We start from the raw sequence: 25,307 nt of genomic DNA, 5'->3' as shown, positions 1-25,307 counted from the left end.
TAAAAAAAAAAAAAAACAAGCCAAAAAGTAAACATAGCTGAGTAGATCAGAAGGATGTATGCGTATGCATCTAAATTCAGACAAATGCAAAGTAAATTTAAGTTAATATGGACTGGATTGCATGTCCTTGCTACAGATATGCCGCGCTAAAACCATTCCAGCCAAGTGCATCCTTTTTTTATAAATAAATTGTTGGGTTCATGATGTCGTGTGTGAAGTAGCCTGAAGAGAACAGAACTGATTATGTAACTTGTCTGCTGCCTCTTTAGAAAATAAAAAAATTACTATATGAAAAGTGGACTGGACAGAGATTGGAGAAATATTAATTTAAGGAGTTTGAGTTAGTTGAGCCTGACACTACATAAGTTTCAAACTGGCTTCCTCCATACATAACTAGAGTTCAGGTGCATATTCCGATAGTGTGCTGTTAGAAAAACAAGATTATTTTTTTTTTAAATATAACTCTTCAGTACAGAAGTCCTTTCGCATCAAGGAAGAACAGTGCGTTTTGTCTTTGTTGTGTTTAATTTGAAAGGAAAGATGAGTCTGAAATGTAAAGTGCAAAACTATGACTGTCTGTCCAGATCGGAAAGTGTGAATTTGAGTTTTCCTGAAGGGTTGTCCTTCTGCAGTGGTGTTCAGTTGATTTGGCATGCTTTTTATTTTTTTTTTAAGTTTACTTAAATAAAACAACATAATATTTTTACTTACAGCACTTGAAGAATCGGAAAGTGACATTTATGTGCGATTCATGAGGTCACACAAGTGTTACGACATTGTTCCAACAAGCTCTAAGCTTGTTGTTTTCGACACTACGCTACAAGTGAGTATTCTCCTTTCAGTCTGCCTTTGCTTGCAGTTCTTGTTTTTTTTTTTTTCTTCTTAATGAGTGTTTCCTGAGTGTTAAATGAAAAAAACTTTCAGATGAACCCAAATTTACATTGGCTTCTTCATGACTGTCAGAATTTACATAAAGATGCTTTGTGTAAGGATGCCTGTGCAATAGCTAATGAGTATCCAGGTGTTTCCTGTTCCTGCTGTATTGGTAGGACAATTTAGGACTAAAATGGATGGCTTAACTATGCAAATTATTACATTCTCCAGAAAATTTTTGTTTTCAGTTTCTCATTTTGCTTTTAATCAGTAAATCATCTGCTAGACTCTTGGCTGTGTCTGAAGAGTTTTTTTGCCAAAAGAAGGCATTAGCTGCCTGCTATAGAAACTGACTAATCTGTTCTGCAGTGTGGTAGAACACTGTGGCTTTCTTTTGTTTCCTGGATTTTGCAATTGGTGTTTTTTGGCTTGCTTTGGTTTTTGTTTGCTTCGGTGTGTTTTTTCTTTTAAAGATGCTCCAATTCTGGCTTATCTAAGCCCATTAAGTAATTTTGGTCTGGAATGTACTGCTCAATTAGACTTTAGCTTTCCACAGTCAGAGGCAACCATGCAATAGATACGTAGTCCCAAAATGTTCACAGAACCGTCTTGTGTGTCAGATAATAATATATAATGCTAGACTGAGTGCTGTGATCTTTTAGATGGTGGAAAGCCTGCATTGCACAACAAGGCAAGTAATGGCGTGGATCAAGAGCGCTGCACGCACATTAGTCTATTCGTACAATGACCAACAGCATCTTTCTTGGGTTCTGCAGCATGGCTAAAAGCACTGAAGCTTCAGTTACTGCTAAGTACAAAACACAACTTTTAAACTTCAGCACTTGACTTTTTTTATTACTTAGGCATCTCCCCAGTGAGGGAGTTTCCTTCATTTCTTGACTCAGTTTAGACTTTGAGCACACTGAGGCTTCAATGCGTTGCCTCTGATACCTTGGCTGAGTCCTTACAGGTAAGTACCCTGTGCAGAAGTTGAGCAGGGCTGTGGTTAAGGCTCTGCCTGTGTGCTAAAGGACCTCCTGCTGCTAGCTGATATGGTAGCCAAGAAGGGAACACTGAATGTAACGGTTGATCACCAGTGTCTCATGTCAGATTATTTCCTCCTTTACCCAGAAGGCCAGACTTCTGTAAATTTTCGATCCCTAAGCACCTTGTTATCAATGGAACAGTCATTTTTATTTCCTTAGGGTTTTTCCATCTGCTTTACTGGACACTGGATTTTGTAGTGAAAAGACACCCAATCTGTGATAAGTGTTGGAAAAAGGTAGCCTGTAGTCTTAGAGGAAGAGCTTTCAAGCACACAGACATTAGTCCTACAGAGTTTAAACGTTCACGTTGATTTTTTTTGTATGTTCCACTTCTTGACTGTTTTGATACAGTCTTTCAACTGCATGTGCCCTTCCATTTCACCAGTCACATGGACTCGATTGTGCAAGCACTGTAAGCTCTAATGAAGAGTATCTGTTACATTTAGGTATAATACTAATGAATAGTTTTTGCCACATTCCTTTCCAGAGATTTCTTTCTCTGTCTCTCAGAAGCTGTCTTCTTTGGGAGGTTGATTGTGTTGGCGACTTCACCAGCTCATTGGTAAAAAGTCCTGCAATTTTTCCTTTCTTCTGCCCAAAAGAGAATGACTGTCAACTCCGGACTAAAGAATTCAGACTCCTTTGACTAGAAAGGTCAAATTTGGGATAGTAATCTTTACTGTTGCTCTTTCAGCTCTTCTCAAGGACTATTAGCTTCCTTTCGATTCCAGGGAATATTTATGCTCACACTGAGATAATCTGTTGGGAGTTGGTACCTGCAGCTTGTTGGCATGACCCACAACCTGTTGAGTTGTCAGCTGTCAGTGGTCACCTGGGTCAAAGGCTTGAGCTCGGTCACTGTTGCAATTGGAGAGATGAATTTTCTTTATTCCATGAACTAGTTAATCTTGGAGCCATTAGGGCAGGTCATCCATTCATTTTGGATTTCCCAGATCTCTTGATGAATTAAATAAAATCATGCCAGATACCAGTTTTCATTGCTGGAGGCATGTGGAGATAATGCTGTTAACATAAAGAAGTTAGAGTTTCATCTCCAGTTGTTGAGCCTGTGTGAGGTAATACTTGGAGAAGCAGAGTGCGAGTGAATAAACCTTGTGAATATTCACCATAAGGAAAACAGGTGACTTAATGGTGATGGAAAAAAATTTCACCAACACCACCAAAATCCCTGTCTTACTTGTAATCCATGACCATCGTTAGGGTTCCCAACTAAAGAAGAACAAGGCATGCCTTGGTCTATGATCCTGGTGTCATATTTTCAGTCTGCTTCTCCAGGTATTTGAAAGCAGTGGTGCTAGAAGAGGAGCCTGTAGTTATTCATGCAGACTCTGATATAGGAGAAATGTAGACCATATCTTGAACCTGGATTACTGGTGAGGGGGCTGTTTGATTTTACTTTTCTTTTTTTTTCTCCAAACTGCAGGTTTTGTACCATTACATTTAATCCCAGTTGCCTTACTCTTAATTTGTAAAGTCATAATATTATTGTAAAGCTGTAGTCCTCATCCAGCGTTGACACTGTCTTCCAACTTTGCAGGTTTCACAAAACTAGTAAATTAAAGGGTTATTTAAGAAAACATTAAACAGGTTGATTTGAATGCTCATCCTGGGCTACACTGCTGGGAGGTTTTCTGAATACTTCTCTTCAGTATTCCCCTTTGTAGTTCTTTACCTAGCATCTTGTATTAATGTTTCACCTTCAGTATCTTCAAAACACACTATGTCAGGTTGATCAGTGTGCCTGGTGCACATACATGTGTCTGGAATATGAAAACAGAATAGTTTGTTGTTTTTTTTTAAACAGCAGAGTAAGTAAATGGTGGAGACCTAACAACAACCTCCTCTGAGTAGACCCAGATGGAGGACCTTGCACTTGGTCTTGTTGAACTTCATGAGGCTGGCCTGGGCCCACCTCTCCAGCCTGTCAAGGTCCCTCTGGATGGCATCCCTTCCCTCCAACATGTCAGCTGCCCCACACAGCTTGGTGTCATCGGCAAACCTGCTGAGGGTGCACTCAATGCCACTGCCCATGTTGCTGACGAAGATATTGAACAGGGCTGAGCCCAGTACTGATCCTTGAGGGACTCCACTTGTCACTGGCCTCCACCTGGACATGAACCCATTGACAGCCACTCTTTGGGTGCAGCCATCAAGCCAGTTCTTTATCCACTGAATTGTCCATCCATCAAACCCATATTTTATCAGCTTGGAGACCAGGATGTCACGTGGGACGGTGTCAAAGGCTTTGTTCGGGTCCAGGTAAATGATGTCAGTTGCTCTCCCCTTGTCTCTTGATGTTGTGATCTTCTCATATGGCCTCCCTCAACATGCTGGCCATGCTTCTTCTGATGCAACCCAGGATGTGGTTGGCTTTCTGGGCTGCAGGTACATGTTGCTGGCTCATGTTGAGCTTCTCATCAACCAAGACCTCCAAGTCCTTCTCCTCAGGGCTGCTCTCAATCCATTCTCCACCCAGCCTGGATTTGTGCTTGGGATTGCACCGACGTATGTGCACTTGGTCTTGTTGAACTTCATGAGGTTTGCATGGGCCCACCTCTCAAGCCTGTCAGGGTCCCTCTGAATGGCATCGCTTCCCTCCAGTGTGTCGACCGCACCACTCAGCTTGCTGAGGCAAACTTGCTGAGGGTGCACTGAGTCCCATCCAGCAGATGGGGTGTTAAACAGCACCAGTCCCAGTACTGACCCCTGAGGAACTCCACTCATCACTGGTCTCCGCTTGGACATTGATTCATTGACCGCAACTCTTGAGTGTGGCCAGTTCCTTATCCACTGAGTTGTCCATCCGTCAAATCCATGTCTCTCCAGTTTAGAGACAGGGATGTTGTGTGGGACAGTGTCAAATGCTTTGCACAGATCCAGGTAGATGGTCAGTTGCTCATCTCTTATCCACTAATGCTGTAACACCATTGTAGAATGCCACCGAATTTATCAGGCATTATTTGCCTTTAGTGAAGCCATGTTTGCTGTCACCAATGTTCTTCGTGTTTTAATTTTTAATATATATAAAACTTACGTATTTTTTTAGTATATAAATTACTTATCTTCCAGTACTTCAGGACTTTCTGTCAGTTCTTGTGTTTAAAATGTAGTACACAGCTTTGAAACATTGACTGTCTGTGAATCCTCTCGAGCTGAGAGGATTTTGCAGGTATTTGTCTTTCCTGGATCTGTTTCACCCCTACCCACATCAGTGTTTCTCTTAATTTAAAACAAAAAAAAAAGCCTGGTTCCTTGAAAAAGTTCTCCAGAGATTTGAATTCAAGTTTTTAATAATGCTAGAGCTAAAGCAGAATATCTAAGGGCTCACTTTTTGCCTCCCTTAGTATAAGCTGCATTGTGTTCTAACAGCATCCTTTGAAAGATTCTGCTGTTGGATTTTTTTCTATTTGACTACAGTATCCTGTCTCCCTCTACTGGTCAGCAGTCACAGCACACATGACATGTTTGCACCTGGAAAATTATTCATGAGATACTGTGGAAAGTATTCTAAAACTGTTGTTAGCTGTGGGAAAACTGGAGTTGTTAACTTCAATAACGCGGCACAAGTCATACCACTGAAGCAACATCTGTTAATAAAAGTAAATGTTTAGTCTCAATGTCTTTGAGAGATTTAGTGTAAAGATTTGTAAGGAATCTTGTTTTAACCCTGAATAAGAGAGGAGACAGTAAGGTACCATTATATTGGAAACAGAAAGAAGGCCTTAAATAGCAGAAGGAGCAGCTAATAAAGAGCAGGAATGGGCTGATGCTCTCTTCAGTCCTGCTTATTTGTCAGTCAGAAGGTATGAGGGCCTCTCGATTCCAGCATCTACCAAACATCTTGCTTCTAGTGCTAGCACTTCAGTCTGGTTTTGTGTGTCAAGAGTACACCTGTGCAACTGGCACCTACGCTTGGCTGCTGTGAAAGCAGTGGTGGATCTCAGGCACTTCCGTTAGGCATCAGATCATATGGTAAGGGAGAGATGTGCTGTGCTTCAGCTGGAGAATGTGTCGCTTGGCACAGACTTGAGCAACATCTATACTAAATAAATAAAATGTACCGAGCCAAGGTCTGTTTACCTGCCTGAGGCCAACTGGCACAGCTCAGTTTGCTGTAATATAGCTTAGTTTATATTTTCCCCAAAACAGAGAATCTGCATTTAGTCTGCCTACCTGAAATGGTCCCTAGCCTGTACTGAACCCCGAGAAGTGACAGATATTGTCTGGGAGAGTGCTAGCTGGCACAGTTCCCTTGATTCAGACTGACGGTGGACTGTTTTTTCACCTTTTTAATCTACTAATACAAATGTTACCTGTAAGTATTTGGTCCTCATGAACATTTATTGAATCGTATTGAAGTCCACTTCAGTGCTGTGGCTTTCCCTTGCCTGTGACCCGCGAATGCTCCTTGTTTGTGACAAGCCTCAGCCTTTTGCTTTTCCTAGAGAAGATGCTATCTTTGCTTGACGCACATTAAAAGCTTCTTAAAGTCAGATCTGACCAGGAAGGGAGTCCAGAGACAATTAGATGTTATGAGCTATCCTCTGAAGTTTGGGAACTTGACTCTGTGGATGGTGGGGAAACTGGGCAAGTTGCAACAGTGTGCAGCTCACAGTGGATGAACTGTCTTTCTAAACTCTTGCGCATCTCCCAAGATGTAAACAACAGGAGAACAAGCACTTCACAGCCCCTCTGAGGGGGTTAGAAGGGTTGTCCCCTGCAGAGCTACTCTGGGAATGAGTGTTCGCTTATTGCTCTTCCTCATTCTAATTATTCAATAAATTGACTGGATTACCTTTATAGTAGACTCCAGGAAAACACCGAGCTGAATGCAGATTTACTGGTTACCAGCTTGTGTGCTCAGCACAGTACTTGGGTACTCTACAAGTGTTAATGCATTTAGTGTGGCAGTGATCTGGGGAAATAGTGACATCCAGTTCTGTCTTTACTTTCTTTTTGTTGGTTTTAACTTGTATCAGGTACACAGAGTGACACACTCTCTGGTCTTTTCCTTTGAAACTGGTATTAATGGCTTGAAGGAAAATAGGAATTTTAGTAATTCCTGTATTAAATTCATGTATCAACAAAATGTAGCACTTTGTTCACATTCTGTCAGTCGTTATTACTTTTGTCTTAACTAGCATCATCTACTAATGTGGTTTCGTTTTTTTCCTTGTTACTGCATATGTTTGACTTTGATGTTTTCTGTAGAGACCAATGCGTTCCCCCCCTGTCATCCTGAACTCTTTGAATTTTTAAAGGAAATGAGTCTTACCTAGCTTACAGCAGTCTGAAGCTTAGCTCTCTAAGCTTACTTAAGGCCAGATTTTTGTCTGGCCTTCAAACAAATTTATTACTTAATTTGTTTTGACTTTGCCCAGCCTACGTAAAGATGAGAAGCATTAGCTTATTTTGTAGCACAGAGCAATTAACCCTCCAAGAGGAATGTAAAAGGTAACTATAAGACAGGGACTTCACTGCTCCGTATCAAGCAGCAGTCCCAAGAATGGTATGTTAGCAAATGTAGTGTACAAAAGCCTTGTAAAGTTTGTACAAGCTCTTGCAGGGTGAAAAGCTCTACCTAACCTTTGGCCAAATGATATTTTTACCTGTTAAAAGTAAACTTAAGTTTTAATACTAAAACATATGTAGCTTTTGCTCCCCATGACTTTGAAGCTGTTCTTAAAGTATTTGTGCAGCACTACTTCATAAACTAATAAAAATCATGTTTATGTGGAAACAGTCATCAAAATAAGCTTTCGGAATTCTAAAGACTTTTATATTCTGAAGAAATCTTGGACAGTTGCGTCGCTTGAAGATTAGATTATTTAAGCTTTCTATTTAATGAATTATCTGAGTTGGTAATGGACCAGATGTTGTTATCACTAATGTAGGCTTTTCTCAGTAACTGTCACATGCTAGTAAGAGCTCAAATACTTATTTTTCTACCACGTAGCTAGAAAAATACTTGGAACAATCTTCTGGAAACTTCTTTAGTGGTTTAACAATCTGGAATAAAGTGTAACTTCTGCAGAGCATGCAGTGGTTTCCACATTAGAAGAGTGGAAGAGGATTTGGATTTCTCTTCCTTATGCTGACTCTATTCAGTAAATGGATTTATTATTCTTGTTCCCTCCAGGTCATTCTTGACAGGGGTGTTGCCTCTCTCCAAGGTAATGAGATAGACCAGGCTTCCAGGAAGAATGCTCTAGAATCTCTTGCTTCCAGAAAGACACAGCAGACTCTGGGTCTGCTGTCGCAACCGAGTTCTCACAGCTTTACAAAAGGATTGACTGTCTGTTCCTTAATTGGCTTTGAGGTTTTCCCTCTTCAAAGTTGCTAAATTTAAACTAATGTACTCTCTGCATTTCTGAGGAGTGTGAACGCCCCTCCTTGCTTACCCATCCGACAGAACTTGAGAGAATAATGTAATTTAGCTTCTAACTGGCATGTGGGCTGAGGCAGTTGAGCAGGCCACATAAAAGCTCCTTTCATTGAGATCAGGCTGAAATCAGTAGCATAATACAGGAAGACTTCTGTTTTTTTTAGAGCTGCTGCTGTTGCTTGTATACAACAGGCATAGGAGCGTAATTCCTGCAGCTCTCAAAACCAATACGAAGCACTTATTCCTGGATCTTGAAGGAAGATAATGCCAGTTCATTGTTGCAATTAAGCAGAAACTTTTTAGTCTACACAGGGTGTAGGGAAGGTATTTGTGCTTGGCTGAGTGAAAGTCATGCATCATTCTTCTTGCCTTCCCCACCCCACCACCACTGTTTCTGCAGAGATCTTTAAGATCTGTGAAGGAATTTCTGTACCCTTCCCAATCCAGCTGGTCCCAGTGGCTCTGCCTGTGAGGCTTACCTGATGTCTTACCCATAGCCCATTGTGGCGTGAAATCTAGCAGAAGAAATTCTAGCTTGGAGTGATTTTAATTTTTTTTTCCCCACAGAAGACAGAGCTTTGCCTTTTTTCTCCTTTTTTTTTTTTTTTTTTTTTTGTGTGTGTGTGTATCCTAAATGCTTAGGCTCAAACAGCAGGTGGACGTAACTATCAGCAGAGTACCTTATTGAGACGGAATAATAGAGTTGACTGTAATCATGGACCAGTAGCTATCTAGAAGAGGTCCTGATTAAATCAGCACACGTGGTGTTAGAGGGAGGAGGAGAGCCCTTAATTACCATCTACAATATGGGCATATTGATGTGTAGTATCAGTCCAGGTCTCATTTTGGTGTCTTCGGTTGGATTGGGACCTTTTCATGTGGATGTGCTGTGGGGAAGACTTCTGCATGTGGACATAGTACCTGCTCTCTGGGGAAAAGTCTAGAACACGATTCTACTTTAACCTAAGACACTACCTATTATTTCTGGGGTTTGGCTTGGATCTGAAGGGCAGTACTCAGTCAGCTCTTAAGTTTTACTAAGTACTCTATGGCTGTTAGTAGTGCATCATCTCCCAGGAGTGTTCCCTTTCCATCTCTTGTGAATGGAGAAGAGACCTGAATTTTTATCTTGTTTCATGCAAGCTTTCGGAAATTCAGCATGAGCTAGAGGAGCTGCTTGTGGATGGTTGTTGGTTGGTGCTTTTCAGATGTTAAAGCAAATGTAACCTCTCAGTTAATAACAGGTTTGTCCAATTTTTATGTACTTTACTTGAGGGTGTGAGAAGGAAATTCTTCTCTTCAAGATTTGCTTGGCCCTCGCCCTAGGCAAAAGTCTTTATTGTTAAGTCCTTAAGTAGCCTTTTCTTTCTTTTTTTTTTTTTTTAAGGCATAGTCCTTCAAGGTGGAAATGCTTCTACAGAATTCATAGACCAAAGAAGAAAATAATTGGAAAATAAATTTGAATGCATCAGTCATCCCGCTGAGTTGGTTGGTTGTAGTCTTGCATGCTGGTTTAGTCTCTCCAGACAAGCCAATTTATAAAAACGCTGAACTGTATATATGCACTACAAAAGAGGTTTTTAACTTTTCAACGGTATATATGTACTACAAAAGAGGTTTTTGACTTTTCAAAATAACTCCTTTACAGGACTGTAGTTTTCTATAACTTAAAAAGGTGTCTGGATTGGACATTACAGCTTTATTTGAAGAAAAAAAAAAAAAGAAATTGCAAGTTAATGTTTAATATCCTTCCAAATGTTTTGGTGGCCCCTCTTTAGGAAACTTAAAGACAAAGCAATTAATGATCCCCTAAAAAAGAGAGCAGTTCCTGTGAGAACTTCAACGGATTCCTTATAGTAGGCGTCATCCCTAGATTACAAGTTAGGAGAAGTGTTTTTCAGTTTCCTCTTGACTGCTTGGAAAGTTGGTGTGGAGAGTCTCTGGAAAATTGGTCCAGCTCTGTAAAATGTCGTTACTTCAAATCTTGCATTTGGGAAGAATTACCTTCTCCTAAATTGAAGGTGTTTAAATGTCATTGCCATCTGGGTGTGAATTGCTGCAAAGCAAAAGTGCATGACGTATTTGGAGAATATTTAGCTTGTACTGCTCTTGTATTATCAAGGTGATGATTGCTGGAGTCCTTGCTTTTGATTTAGTTCATAAAAATTTTCAGGTCGTGGAAATAAATCCTTTGAAGGTCATGCTGACTGTGTGGAAGAGGAGGATTGCCCAAAGAGCTTTCTGTGGCAAAGTAGTATTTTGAATTTAGGATTGTGTTTTTCCTATGTTCTCCAATTGTTCAGGTGAAAATTGGGTGCTTAGCCTTCTCCAGGGGACTGTATTGCATTACCTGGGATCTGAGGACTTTCAGTAGCAGCTGAGAGTAAATACGGAGGAGAAAACGCAGTGTGAGCACCTCCAGTTGTTGTTGAAGAGTACTTTTCACATAAAAAGAGACTATAACTTGCTGGATGTGAGAGTGGGCTTGCACCCTATTTGACACTGTTAGTATGACTCGAGTAGTTTGTTACCTTGTTTTGCCTCTTCTCTGTCTGGGTTATCAAACAAGTACACAAACGCTGTCATGAATTCCTTGTATGAGATTTGCCTTACAGCCCCTGATACAGAAGAAGCACTACCTGAAATGTGAGGGAGTAGCAGGGGAGACGTGTTACAAACCTGTCTTATTGCAGCTAGACTGTCAGGCTTGCCTTTCCCTTGTACACAGTAGTTGGGATTCTTCATTTTTTTTTTTTTTTCCTCTTTTGGAGATCTGCCAAGACTTGGGCAGCCAGAGAACTTGCCATGCTACTTAAAGAAATGTAGTCCTGTTTATGTTGGGCTAGAAACTGTTGCCTCATTCCTCACATCTTCACATCAAAAGCGTTTGAGGGTCAGTCGGCTCATAAACACATTTTCGTCCCAGGGTGTAAAGTGGAGGTTGCCCAGTTTTCATGCAGTACAAAGGTCACAGCAGAGGCCTGATGGTTTTCCTTTTACAACAAAGACCAGTTGTACTACTCTTGGTTGTCTTTCTTGGTAAGAACTGGTGAAATGCAAGTGTTTAGCGTCTAAAAGAGAAGTCTCGGGGTAACTTTTTCTTGTACCTTCTTATTCTAACAGTGAGAACAAAGACTGTATTCTAGAGTGACTTTGTCGTATTTGCTTATATTGTGAAGATATATACGCTGTTACCCCTTGAAAACGGAAAACTTTTTCCCCTTTACAAGGGACCCATTGAGAAGGTACTCCATGCCTTGCTGTTTCATACTTAGAGCATATGAGCTTATGAGTTTAACCTTCAGCTGTTCTTACCCAATTTGCTGAGTGCCTTCCTCTTGCAAATTTCTTTCAACTACGTATCACACTCTATTTTGTCATGCCAGGAAGGGTTATTGTTTCTCAGTGATTGCCTGAAAGATTTGGTTTTGATACTGCTGTCCACATGTGAATTTTCTGAGGCATGTGTTCCCTCTACATTTTGTAGCCCTTAAAAATCATCAAGAGACAAGACTGGGAATTTGTCAACTTTTTCAGTGAAAATCATGATGAATGTTCTAGCTCAGCTTTTGAGCATCCATCCATCAGGAATCAGAGATGATAAAAGTGTCAATGATCAGCTGGGTCTGGTGCTGCTTTTATGGGAGCTGTGTGCCAGAAAATAAAAGAAGGTGCTTCTTCCTTTCTATTCTGATCTGATTAAATAGACATTTCTTGGGGTTACATTAGAGGCCTTTCAGGCAAGTAAAGCTAATGCCCTGGTATTGGTTTATACAGTGAAAGATGAGTCAAGAGAGGTACACGTTTATCATCTTGCCCTTGGATGGCAGCCTTACCGACAGAAGTTCTGGCAGATCTTTTAACACTGTCTATGCTACTAGTCGTTTGCATCATCCTCTTGCTTGGTACTGGCATGTCTGAAGGTGTTCCATAACTATGTTTCTTACTTCTGTTACCTTCCAGCTTTTCCAAGTTAACTTTGGCATTGAGACACTAGTGCTGCATTGTGTGTCTTTCAACACAGCAGCATTCTCTGTTCTGCGCAGCACCGACCTTTCAGTGCCAAGAACTGTGATCACAACAGTAGCGGTCACCCTCCTTACCTTACGGGACAGTCCTAGAAGACAAGTTTGAAACTCACTGGTCGCTTATGCATGTAGTTATAGTTTTTATAACATAGTGTGAGGTAAAACAAGATACAAGCGTGTGTGTATGCACACGCTGAATTTTTGGAAACAAGCTGATCCTTAGTTTTCCTTTCAGATGCTTCCCTCATTCACAGATATTTACTTGAGAGAGCATTTCCACAAGGGCTCGTGAGATTACTTGCCTGATAGATCATAATGAGGAGTGTCCCTTTCAGTATTTTACATCACTGAAGAAAAGCTTTTTCTGTACTCGGGTGAAATTTTCTGTCTGCTACTGCCATTCCTGGTGTCACTGCCTGATAGTCAAGCTATTTTGGAGCTTACTAAGCATAGGGGACAAGGTTTTCCAAACATTCCAGTACCTGAAGAACAGGGCTTCCTATGTATGGGTTTAACTCAGTCGTTCTTGGTAATGACTGTTACATTGGAGGAGGCTACATCCTCCTTAAGGCTTACAGTGGAAGTATATGGATGGCCTACAGAAACGATGACCTCCAGAAGTCCTGTCTAACCTAAATTAGCCTGTTCTCTTATTCAGCACATTCACAGTTGGTGTAATGAGTTCCTGTAGTAGGAAAAGCTTGTTCCTGTTCTGCTCACGGTGGTATAATAGCACCTATTGTTGATGTGATCTATGAAGCATCTAGGATTTCAGTCACTGTGTCCCTTTGCTATAACATGACCCTTCTACTTACGGGGCAGAATGTTGGAGAAGACAAGTAGTCACATAAAGTAGGATTCCTCATCTAATTGTAAATGCCTAGACATCTTACAGTCAGTGAGAGGGGAAATGGCGTCTGTGGGATACAACTTAATCTCCGTTTAAGGCTGGTGAGTCATGCCACAGAAATGACTGTTTCCCCTGGGTGGCTATGAAGAGACACAGTGAATGTGCAAAGTCAGGATATATGTCAGAACAACCTCTAAATTTGGGTAGATGAATCCCATTCTTAATGGTTCATTGTGTTTGTTAGGACCACTACATGGTTAATAAGAACAAAAGTGCTTTGTTTGAGGAATGTTTGTACATGGTGTTGAACAGCAACAATCTATGGGATCTGGCTGACGAACAATGGTTTCGTGAAGGTCAACTCAGTCCAACACTCGAGATCAGAGAAGGAGCAACAGTGGTGGGGTCGAGAATTAACAACGCTGTTGGAGACCCAGAGATGGGACATGGTAGAAATCTTCAAAGGCCGCAAACTATATGTAATCTGAAAGGAAGGTCCTTGTGGGTATTTTCTGCATGAACATCACTGAAACATCTAAATGTGCTGGACGGAAGCCGAGCTCCACACCCCAGTGCTTTGGCTGGCCACCAAGTAGTACTTTGGGCAACTGGAATTGGTAAACCACAGAAACTAAAGGAAAGTGTGAGTGGATGAGTGTATGTTTGTGCTTGCAAGCAGTTTTTGCAAATAAGAATTAAGTTGTTTTTTTTCCTTTGTAATTACCTTACTTAAATAAGAGACAAGTATTAACAGTAAGAACTGACGGTATTGTTATTTTATTTAAAGGTAAGTGTATAACACTTTCTACTATAACACTGAATAAAACAATAGGAATGTCACTTAAACTGTGGTTTAGGAGGACAGCCCAGAGGGATGCGTTTGAGTATTTCTTCGCTAAATTTTAGTAATTTATTACATCAAATGTTTAATATTGTAATACCCAAGCTGAACTCATTGTCTTTTGTGAAGGATTTAACTCTGAGCTATCTTAGTAGCTGTATCTGTTCAGCAGCCCTCAGTGCCTCCAAAATCTGTCTTTTAAAGCTAGACAAGATGGCATCTAACTGAAGATTCTTGAGATTCTTGGAGACGAATAACTTGCAAATAAATCAAACAGATTCAGTGCAGGAACTGATCCTATGAGGAAACTCTCTTTTCCTTCTGGATTGTCTGCAAGCTCAGCTTCTTCCCTAGTATATCTTTGGAATTGTCTTTGTTGAAGTGTCATTTCTGAATCTTAAAAATACGTATATTTTACCATCTTGCCCATCTGAACATTGTGTTAGTTGGTGTTCTTTGCTGCTGCTGCGTCTGAGGGAGAAGTAGTAGCAAGGATTTAGAGGTTGCCTGAAGTCCTGTAGTTGCTGTCCTTATCTGTTGTGGGCATGCTTCTTTTCCAGGTTACCAATTACAGAGTTTATAAACTTGCTTGAGGAGTTTTGTTGCATGACTATTACCTGGAAGAAAGTAATTTTCCTCCTGTTTTTAATGGATTAGCTGTTGCCTTATTGCTCTGATACAGCTTGAACATCTTACTCTTGTGGAAGGTTTGGGACGTGAATTGCCAGTGACCGTTGACTCCTGTGATAGCTGTTCTTAGAAAGATACCAAAGCTGAAAGCTCTCAGTTTCAGGCAGTTTGAGTGTACTTTCCTCTTTTTTGATGAAGAATGGTTAGAACTAACTGACTTTGCCCCCAGATGGAGTTAGTCTGTGTGAACTCACTTCTGTCTCATATCTGCTCCCCAAATAGCTCCCTGCTGTTAGCTTTCACTGCGTTAGCTGTAAGCGTGATGCTGTTATGTGGGAAGACTTCATGTGTCTGCCTGGAGGGTTTCTTTGCGGTTTCAGTCTTCCTCATGAGTTAATACGCCCCTGTGGTGGATTTGGCAATGTTTGTTTTACCTGACTCCTCCCTGTGTCAGTGAAGTGGCCGAATACCTCTGGGACCTTTCCGTTTAACCGTTTTCTAGGTAAATACTACGTGGTGTGTATCTTACAGTCTTATTTATGGTCCTGGGTATTTTTTTTCCCCACATGGCTTCTTCAGTTCTGATGCAGTTCAGGGGTGGTGGTTGTTAAGCAGATCAGAGAAGCTGTGGATGCCCCATCCCTGGAGGTGTTCAAGGCCAGGCTGGATGGGGCTTTGAGCAGCCTGGTCTAGTGGGAGGTGTCCCTGCCCATGGCAGGGGGGTTGGAACTAGATGATCTTTAAGGTCCCTTCTAACCCAAACCATTCTATGATTATTGCTGTTCATTGACAATATGGCAGAAGCGTCTGTGAAATCCGGAGGCAGCTTTGAGAACTGTCATCTGCTGAGGTCAGGGGAGTAGATTTGCTTTTCTGGTCAGAGAGAAAGCAGTGGGGCTGCAGAGAGGTCATAAGAAATATGATTTGCTTTAAAAAATCTAATCTTAAAGACTGGAATTCATGTAGAGTAGGATAACACCAGGTATCTGAAACACTCGCTGCAAATCACTGAAGTAAAGACAGAGGTGATGTGTTCTGGTGCAGAGTAGAAGTCTTACTAACTTTTAGAAATTTAAGCTGCTACATCATAACACTAAGCAGAGCCTAAATGGAGGTTCTGTCAAATGTCAGAGGACACTGGCTATCATATGGATAGCTTTGCAGGCTCTTCCAAGGTTGTAGCTAACAATGGCTCCTTTTTCTTTTTTTCTTCTTACCTGTACTTTTTGTTTACTCCCACTTTTTTGGATGCTGATTCCATCGACTGTGAAACCCTTTTTTATTCCTGACTCTGCTGTGGGGAGGAGCCCCTTGGCACACAATTTAAAGTAGACACTTAAGATACCACTGCGTAATGGCGGTCTGTTCAGATTGCAATTGCCAAACAGTTGCTGCTTCTGTGTTATTTGGACCGAGGGCCAGTTTCATGGATGTAGAGATACAGCTTGGCTATGTCCGAGTTTTGTACCAGGTCAAGACCTGGACAAGAACCGTCAATTCTGTATCGTGTTTTCCGTGTGAATGCGCTTTAGGGGTGTGGGCAGGACAGGAATGATGACGTGCTCAAGTGTATCGCCAAGGGATCAGGATTTTGAGGTGCACTAGAGCCCAACTGGTTCATGCTTCAGAGAACTAGTGTTCACAGGGAACCTTTTCTTTTCTTTTGAGAATGACACTCTAACCTTGTAACCTCTGATTCAGAGACTGGGGAGGGCTAATTAATTAAAAAATGAAAGGATTTGGTTACATTTCTTAAGCAGCAAAACAGGCTAGCTAGTCCTTTCAACTTTCAGTCATATTTAAAGTAATCAAACAACACCTTTTAATTTGTATAAATCCTGAGTCTAAAATCTGCAGAGGAAATGAGACTTTTATTGTTTCAGTCTTTTTTTTTATACAACTTGTTACAGTGAGCATTAATTAGAATATAGCACAATCTTCAAATGTTAAGCTATATCCGTAAACTGGACATCTGTGAGAATTATGTTCATTACATATTTATTCAATGTCATGATTTAGGGTGGTATAACTTCTGTGGGTAACGTCAAATGGGAATAAATTTGAGTTTAGTTGAGCGTGTCTTTTCATCTGTATCAGCTTACCTCCTTCATCAGAGGGTTTCACATAAAACACATAATAAAACAAAAACAGGTCTGGTTTTGCTAAGCTTTTTTCTAAGCTTTTTAACTATTTTAGAAGTAAAAGGCTGAAGGTTTTTGTTTGTGTGTGGGTTTTGTTCTGTTTTGCGTACCAGCTACCTGTTTATACTGCATTTTTTCCTAATAACTGGGGAAACCCTTCTGTTGATGTTTGGTGTGTTAAATTAAGAGCAAAGGTTTGTTAAGTTGTGCATTTTTTTTGCAGGTGAAGAAAGCCTTTTTTGCCTTGGTGGCAAATGGTGTGAGAGCAGCTCCACTGTGGGAGAGTAAAAAACAGAGTTTTGTAGGTGAGTAGTTCAACATTATTCAGGATTACTTGAATTTCCAGGGTGCTTTACTGTTGCAGAAGGCGGTCTGGGGCCATGGTCTAACATCCTTAAGAGATTCTGGCAAAGAGGGTTTCTTTTTCTCCTTGTCAGGAGTGAAATGTTGCCAGCTTTCATGGTGTTGCTCTGATTTGAGAATTATGATTCTTTTAGGTCCCGACTTTCTGAAATGTATTCTCTAATATGTGCACTTCACTGTGTATTTAAAAATAAACATAATGGTCACAAAAAGAAAATTTGAAAATAGGAACTATAAGAAGAATGTAATATTACAGTATCCTAATATACATGTGATGTCTTTCTTTGCGCGTTCTCACTAAGGTGCACTGAGAAATCTTTACATACCAGAACTAATGTTGAATGCTACAGATATGTCCCATATTGGGAGACAAACATTAGATCATGTATTGCTTTTGTAAAAATCATGTAATCAATTGCCACAACCATACTCTTCCAAAATTAGATCTCCGTTGCAGTTAAAAAACAGGGTTATAGTGACAGTTAGAAATATTATTATATGTACTTCTTGTGATCTGGAATGTAGATTGAGAATTCTTGGAAATTAATGGTAGATACTTTATAAAGCATTTGTTAAAATATTTTAAATCCAAGGGGGGGGGAGCAGTAGTTTCATGCAATACATAATAAGAATGCTGTGTGTCTTTTATACTTCATTTTCTGTCTGTAACTAAGCTCTAGTAATTTAAAGCTGACCTCCGGATTAATTTTTCCCTTCCCCGTGTCTTAGTTTCTTCAGTTTAGATGTAAGAGTAGTAAACAGTGGAGCAATTACATCTTCTCAAATTTAGAACTTGAGAGCTCAAAAAAAATTAATCTTTTCAGGTAACTAAAATAATCATCAGCATTACATTACATAGTTTGGTGTTGGTGGTTTAAATGCATATACTATGGATGTACTGTCTCTTTAAAAAAAACGAAAAAACCAACACATTTCAATACAGACATTGAGGGTTACCGTAGAAATGACTGAATGAAGTTCTTTAAGTAATAGCCAAGAAAATGGATTATACTGTTCCCTCATTTGAGTCAGAGTCTGCGGGACTTGGCAGGTGCCTAATGAGAGCGTGTCTTATTTGAAAAGAAAACAAAAGGCAAGGATAGATCTCCAACCTTTAAAGATGCTCTAAACTCTTTTCTTTCTGTGCTTTTGGGGGTAGATGCAGTCTGGATTCAAGGTTTTCTTTGAGTCAGGTTGAAAGAAGAGGAGAAGCACATAGGTTATCATTTCGAATATTAATTCGGACATGTGTCTTTATTCTGAAGTGTTGTATCAATGTGAAAGTGAATATACATAGTTTGGAATTCCACTGTTGATTAGTCCAGTACAAGTAGTACGTTACATGGATTTAATGTTTATTAAATTATATATTGTGAATATAAATAGAGAAAATAACTGGAAGTTCTATGTGTTAAGTATCTTATCTGAAGAACTTTTTTTTATGTATTATTTGTTACAGGAATGTTAACAATTACAGATTTCATTAACATACTGCATAGATACTATAAGTCTCCAATGGTAAGTATGTTGTTAAGCTATACTTTCATACAGTACAGAGACTGAAATGTCAAACTGAAAGATTGATGATGATTGTTACTGTTATTTAAGTCTTTGGAAGCTTAGATACGTCATGGGTATACTCGCTGCAGGAGGCTTTTTTTGAATGGAAAGATGGCTTGGTGAGCAAGGTAGTAGAATGGTATCTGGATACCTGGGTTCAGTTCCCAGCTTCAGCCATGAAGGTCCTTGGGCAGGTAACCTCGTCTGTCTGCTTCAGTTATACGTGTATAAACATGAGGAATTTCCTTAATGAGTACTACCGTGTATTATGTTTTGTGTGGTGCTTACCATAATGATAGCCTTCGTTTTGGATACAAGGCTCCACTTAGTGTTGCAACTAATGAATTTGGGATGAAGGACCTGACTTAACGTACTTACTAAAAACTAGATGTGATATAAAAAGTATGAAGGAAAATACTTGATTATGGATCACTGTATTTATTTGTGTTCAGGTTGTTTCAAAGCACACATTTCAATAGTAATCACAGCTCTATATAAATGGCAAATATCAACCAACAAGCATTTGTGGAGGATGTCTTTAAGTTAACATGAAAAAGTTAATTGTATTTAAAAATCAAGTATGTAGCTATGCGTGGTTCCCATGTTTATATGATCATCTTTGTCTCCTAACTGTGACAGAGCTATTCCGAAAGAATAGTGCAGAGTTAAGCGAGATGCTAACTTACAGAGGCTTGGATGCGTTAAAAGGTTACTCGGTTCTTGGAGTGATTGTGTAGAATAAACAATTTAAACTAGTTAAATATATGCAAATATTCTAGTTACATGGCTGAGTTGCACAATCAGTTGGAGATCTGTTGGCTTCAATTAACTGTAATTTAAAATTCCCATTGGCAGTCAGTTGATTAAATTCTCTAGCTTGCATGTTCATACAAACATTTACATCCCTTTCTTGTTCCTGTCAAGTCACAATTCCCCCTCTACCATTTAAAAGACACGTACTATGTTTTACTAGCTAAAGAAATCAAGCACAGTTGGATGAAGCAGAGATCTGATGTACTGGGCTTCTCAAAGCTCATGTTAATTTCTTAAATTTATAGTGAAATTCTTGTCAGATGCCAATACTGTTGTGTCCTCTCTTCTTGTTAAAGAATTATTTTCCTCCCCTGGGGATTTACAGGGGGTGGGGGGAGAAGCAAATGAAAAGTGATTGTGCACTGGTAACTTCCTTAAAACGGTTTCCATATTGTAATGACCCTCAACCTCAATAGTTTCTCCATGTAACTTTACGTAAGGTCTGACTGTTGTCACTCTGTTTGCATCGTCTAACATCCTACTCCATAGGTTGTGCTTAAAATGGCAGCAATAAGGAGAAATAGCTGAGAAGTGGCAACATTTGACTTAATAGAAGACAGCATCAATCACTAAAAAAAAAAAATAAAAATTACAATAATGTCCCAACAGGGAGCTACTGTAGGAAGGTTATACATTCTTTTGATAATGAACTTTGTGAAATAGCTGCTGAACAGCAGGAAGTTGGTGATGTGACTGTGTCTTTTTTTGGTTTTGGCCTTTTTTAAACTTCAAAGACTGGACTCTTGAGGGTGATTTGATGTTATTGCTGATCTGATCTAATGATAAGCTGCCATCAAAAGGTGCAGACTTGCCACATCCTTTGTCCAGTGTCATTTGCTTGTCCTTCTTGAGAGCCAGTTAAGGAAGCTAAATCAGCAGAAAACTAACAACATTTTTGTAACTTTTTTTGCCTGTTTGGTTCCCGGGCCCAGCTGAACTCAGGTCAGATGAGCAACATTGCTGGCACAGGAGAAATGCTGAGAGCCTGCATGGCTTAGATGCAGTCTCTGAAAACATTTGAAGAATGTAACAGTAAAAGATTAAACTTGAGGGTGGGAGGAAATACAATGTTGGTTCTTCTGATTGAACTGAGCACAAAACCAAGTGCTTCTGCTTGTTTGTAATCAAGTAGCAGTAAAATTCATCTCTGTTAGCATTATGAAGTCAAGTGATCAGGGTAAGCTTTTTACTGGTTTGGGGGTGTGAGGAATCATTGTAGGGTTTACTCTGGCGTATTGTTTTAAGGTGAGATAAATTACCGAGGTGATGCCTTTGAGTTTATGAGATGTAGACTAGAAACCTAGGCAGGTAAAAGATCTTTCCTGTCCCCTGAAATGATAGGTCCAGTATGGTACGCTGCACTGAGCAGGATTCCCCCCCTTCTTCTTGCTATTGCCAAGAAGTGTTACTCTGGACTGTTGTTACTCTGTTAGATTGCCTGCAATGAAACATTAGGAAATTATTCAGATATTTATAATACTGTTAATGATATTGGGTTTGAAATCAATACCTCAAGCTAAACTTTCCATCTACCCATTATAGGTTCAGATTTATGAATTGGAGGAGCACAAGATAGAAACCTGGAGGGGTAAGAATATTTACTACTTGGTTGATAATTTAAAATATTCTAATGTTTTTCAGCAGAGTGGACTTTTAATTAATCATTGACATAGCTTGCCTCTGTCCATATACTTTTTAACGAAAGCAGAAATAGTAAAAGCTTGTCTTTTACCTCCTGCTGCTTATTTTGCTACTTGAAACTGTACATGGACTAGAGTGATCTGGGCTATGTACTACTTTACCACTTGTTCGTGATTAGTACTTGCTTTTCAAGAAAGAAAAAAAGAAACTGGAGTATGTATGGCTGTAGAGTTGATGAGGATATGTGGAATGGAAATGTATCTGAGCCAGGATGCAGAATGAATAGACAACCCAACGTATTGAGTGAACCGATGGACGAGCAACAAGCTGTGCCCGAGTGAATGGCGTGATGCGACTAGAAATTCATAGAACTTTCTGGGTGTGGACAGAAGTGCTGAATGCCAGGAGGAACTGTTATGTCAAAAATAGACCGTATGCCATGAAATAATATATAGAAGTACTCTGTGCGGCAGACCCTCTCAGAAGAGGAACTGGTATAGAATTATTTGCTGTTGTTGCAGTGACCCCTGCTGGTAATCAGTTTAGTCCCATTTTTTTAAACTTCTGTCCTTTTAATGTCAATACAGAGGAATGTGCATAAGTGGTAGACTCTCTAAAGTAACTGTATATATTGCTGTCTGTCTTCCACTTAATTTTGTACAAATGACTTCATAAAATGCTTTCATAAAAAAGCTAATGTTTTCCTATAAATTGGTAATGGTCTATTCATTTTCTATACGCAGAGCTTTATTTACAAGAGACGTTTAAACCTTTAGTGAACATCTCCCCAGATGCAAGGTAGGATTTTGCTTATCGGTCTGCTTAACTTGAAATAAGCTAACTCCATCTCAACACTGAACTTAGGACTTCTTTGTGTAATAGGAAACAATTTACATTGTAAACTAGAGTACAGTAATGAAGGACTGTCTTTTAATATAATCAACAAGATGTAGGAGCTTTTTATTGTGAGTGAGGACTTGTTTTAATTATCCAAAAAGGGGAATTTCTGGTAGATGAAATAGACATGGAGCAAAATTAATTGCCAAAAAATATGCAAAAAGGCAACATGATGACCCTTCAGGCTAGCCTGCAAGGTGTATTTATTTCATGAAAATCAAAAACTATACAGAGCCTTTCAGCTGTCTCGTTATCAGGAATCAGAGTAAATGAAAACTTACAGTATTTTCCAATGAAGTAACTTTCCTTAACTAAAGGACAGTATCTGTGTGTTTTGTTCTGCTCTACTCCTAGGTTGTGTTCCTTAAAATATAAATGACTGTAAAATATAAATGACTTTTTTATTCTTGATGGAATTTGAAAGAAATGGTTTTAAAACTGTCATTATACCTTATTTACCAAAGGTAACTTGAGAGGGAGCTCTAGTTCATCACGTAACAGCTTGAGTACTACTGAACTTTTTGACAATCCCTAATAACTAAATGATTAGATAATTGTTTAGGCTTAATAGCATATATGCACTTAGCCATAAAAATGCTCTTCCTAGAAAATGTTATAGAAGTTTGGGATTGAGATGTATTATGGGCAAGAACACTCTTGTTTTCCACTGTGTGTCTGTCTCTGAACTCTGAGCGCAGGGATACCGTGAGCACAGCACTCGCTGGAAAAACAATTTTCACTTGTGCAGAAATATTCTGCTATTCTTTCTACCACAGTCACTTTCTATCACATTTTCTTACCGGTTTTAGATGTTATGGGCATATTGTTGCTGATCTGTTTTACCAGCTGCACAAGTTATTTGAAATTCCTTAACTTCTTTTTTTCTATAACATTAAAGATCATACAAATAATTTCTTGTGATATGTACTTCATGGGTGTTTGTAAATATATGTATATATCACTTGACTTTACTCACTGTCAGCTAAAACTAATTTTAAATAAAAAAAATAAATGTTTTTCTCCTCAGCCTTTTTGATGCTGTATATTCATTGATCAAAAACAAAATCCACAGATTGCCAGTTATAGATCCCGTCAGTGGAAATGCACTTTATATACTTACCCATAAAAGAATCCTCAAGTTCCTCCAGCTTTTTGTAAGTATTTAAAGCTATGCTTTGCTTAACTGATTTTTCTTTTTTTCCCCAGTAGACATGTTAAATTAAAGACTTAATATAGGAATTTGCACGTTCTTTGTATCTGTGCATATCTCTTCTTGATAACAGAGAGGTTAAAGCTTGATATAGGACCTGTACATTACCTTTACTTTATTTCAGTCATTTAAAGAAACCTGAACACCTCAAACGGCCAAGGCATGTCCTTGTAGTTTGCTGTCCTTTCTGGAAGATCTGCTCAGCTTCAGAAGTTCATTTACATGACTAGAAAAACGAATTGTCTCCCAGAGACGAGGTTATCATTGCTCACTGTAGCTTATGTTAGTCACAGGAATGAATAGGAGGCCAAACAAAGCAACAAGAGTTCAAAATGAGCATTCATCGTATAGTATGTTCTGCTGTCTTCTCTCTCCAGTTTCAGCGGAAATCATATAGCTTAGGATCAAAAGCTTTTAGTGATGAGTTACTACAAAGATAAATAACTGAGCAAAAAACTTAGTTATATAGTCTTAATTTAGAGCTTCTTTGAACAGAAGTAATGTCTCTAGATCTGAGCTTGTTTTGGCTTTAGATTAATCTAGTAGCAGATTACTGTAACGATCATTTGGAGTCTGTAGGTGGATGAGTGAATACAGATTTCCTAATGTATATATTCCTAATTTCCTAATGTATGTACCAATCGTATGGAAACATGGCAGGTGTAGAAAACTGCGCTGTAAATACATCCGTTCTGACTTTCCTAGATGTCAGAGATGCCAAAGCCTGCCTTTATGAAGAAGAATCTGGATGAACTTGGAATAGGAACTTACCACAACATTGCCTTCATACATCCAGACACTCCTATCATTAAAGCCTTGAATATATTTGTAGAGAGAAGGATATCGGCATTACCTGTTGTGGATGAGTCAGGTGCGTGTTGGCTCTTCTGTATATAAAAGTGTGGTGAGAGAAATTGTGCTGAACCCTGGATTGATGGGGGGAGGGAGGGGAAAGAATAAAAAAATAAAAAAAGGCGGGGGAGAAAGGGAATAGAAAAACATATTTATGCAGATGTAGGTTGATAGGCTTGGAAGAACACGGTTTGGTAGGTTGGGTGGGTTATTTTTTCCGTGTTTCCTTCTTGACCTTGTCTGTTTTCTTTCTGTGTAATTTATAAGACAACAAATGAAAGCATGAAGCAAGAAAACTAATTTTGCATTTTAAGTACTTGATTAACTTTTGTTTTTCTCTTTAGGAAAAGTTGTAGATATTTATTCCAAATTTGATGTAATAGTAAGTATATCTCTTAAATTCTATTAAATATTTTATATTCAGTAAGCATTTGCAAATTCATTTGTTTATATGTCAATTTTGGCGATGATGTTCCATAGGCATTAGTTAACAAACTGAATAAAACAGATTCAATTCACCCTGCACAGCATTTTTTTATTTAAGCTATCCTTAGTAATACTACTTGCACACAGGCGTCTACTGCTCTGGATGTCACCCAAAATTGGATCTGGCTGTACTCTTAGAAAAAGAGAGCGTAGGCTTTTTATGTTTGTTTCTATTTTTGAGATAGGATTTTATTTTTGCAGCTGCTGCTATTCCAGGGGCTGTTTTCAAAGAGAATGCAGATTTCTCCATGCAGTCTGGGTACTTTGTATGACTTGACCTTCTCAGTGAGTTAAAACTACTTGGCCCATTCTTCTGTGTGAGTCTCTGACTCCAGAGCATTCCATCTGTTTCCTTCTGGTTTAGATCTAATTCAGGCTGCTGTTCCTGGTTTTCCCTCAGGAGTGCAACAGCATAGTCAGATTCATGCCATGATTTGCCAGCCTCGGAGAGCTAGGGCTCTTCTACTCTTGTGGTCTTCAGAAACGTGAAAAATAAGTTTAAAGGTTTTTGTCCCTGTCCCCTCCCAGCTGTACGCACCTGCTTCCCAATTGGAACTTCTGATAGCTATGTTATTTATTATTTTTTAGAGATTTAAGTGCCCAAGTTGCTTATTCCACCAGGCTGCAAGTGCTAATGAAGAATCCAGATGTCTGAAACACCACGTAGAAT

At 39.3% G+C, this 25,307-nt stretch overlaps 1 protein-coding gene across 14 annotated transcripts in view; it reads left to right on the top strand.

Moving 5' to 3' along the window:
* PRKAG2 (protein kinase AMP-activated non-catalytic subunit gamma 2) overlaps window positions 1-25,307 on the top strand; it is a 236,415-nt gene that overhangs the window by 202,489 nt on the left and 8,619 nt on the right. For all 14 annotated transcript variants that reach the window (XM_074574045.1, XM_074574048.1, XM_074574050.1 and 11 more), the window contains 8 exons: window positions 714-823; window positions 17,039-17,120; window positions 18,638-18,696; window positions 21,094-21,139; window positions 21,936-21,990; window positions 23,117-23,243; window positions 24,005-24,170; window positions 24,496-24,533. In XM_074574045.1, coding sequence (XP_074430146.1) covers window positions 714-823; window positions 17,039-17,120; window positions 18,638-18,696; window positions 21,094-21,139; window positions 21,936-21,990; window positions 23,117-23,243; window positions 24,005-24,170; window positions 24,496-24,533 — 683 coding nt within the window. The remainder of the gene's footprint in view (window positions 1-713; window positions 824-17,038; window positions 17,121-18,637; window positions 18,697-21,093; window positions 21,140-21,935; window positions 21,991-23,116; window positions 23,244-24,004; window positions 24,171-24,495; window positions 24,534-25,307) is intronic.

This window comes from Larus michahellis, chromosome 2, assembly GCF_964199755.1.
Source record: "Larus michahellis chromosome 2, bLarMic1.1, whole genome shotgun sequence".
Lineage (NCBI taxonomy): Eukaryota > Metazoa > Chordata > Aves > Charadriiformes > Laridae > Larus > Larus michahellis.
This window is presented reverse-complemented; position numbering and strand designations above follow the sequence as displayed.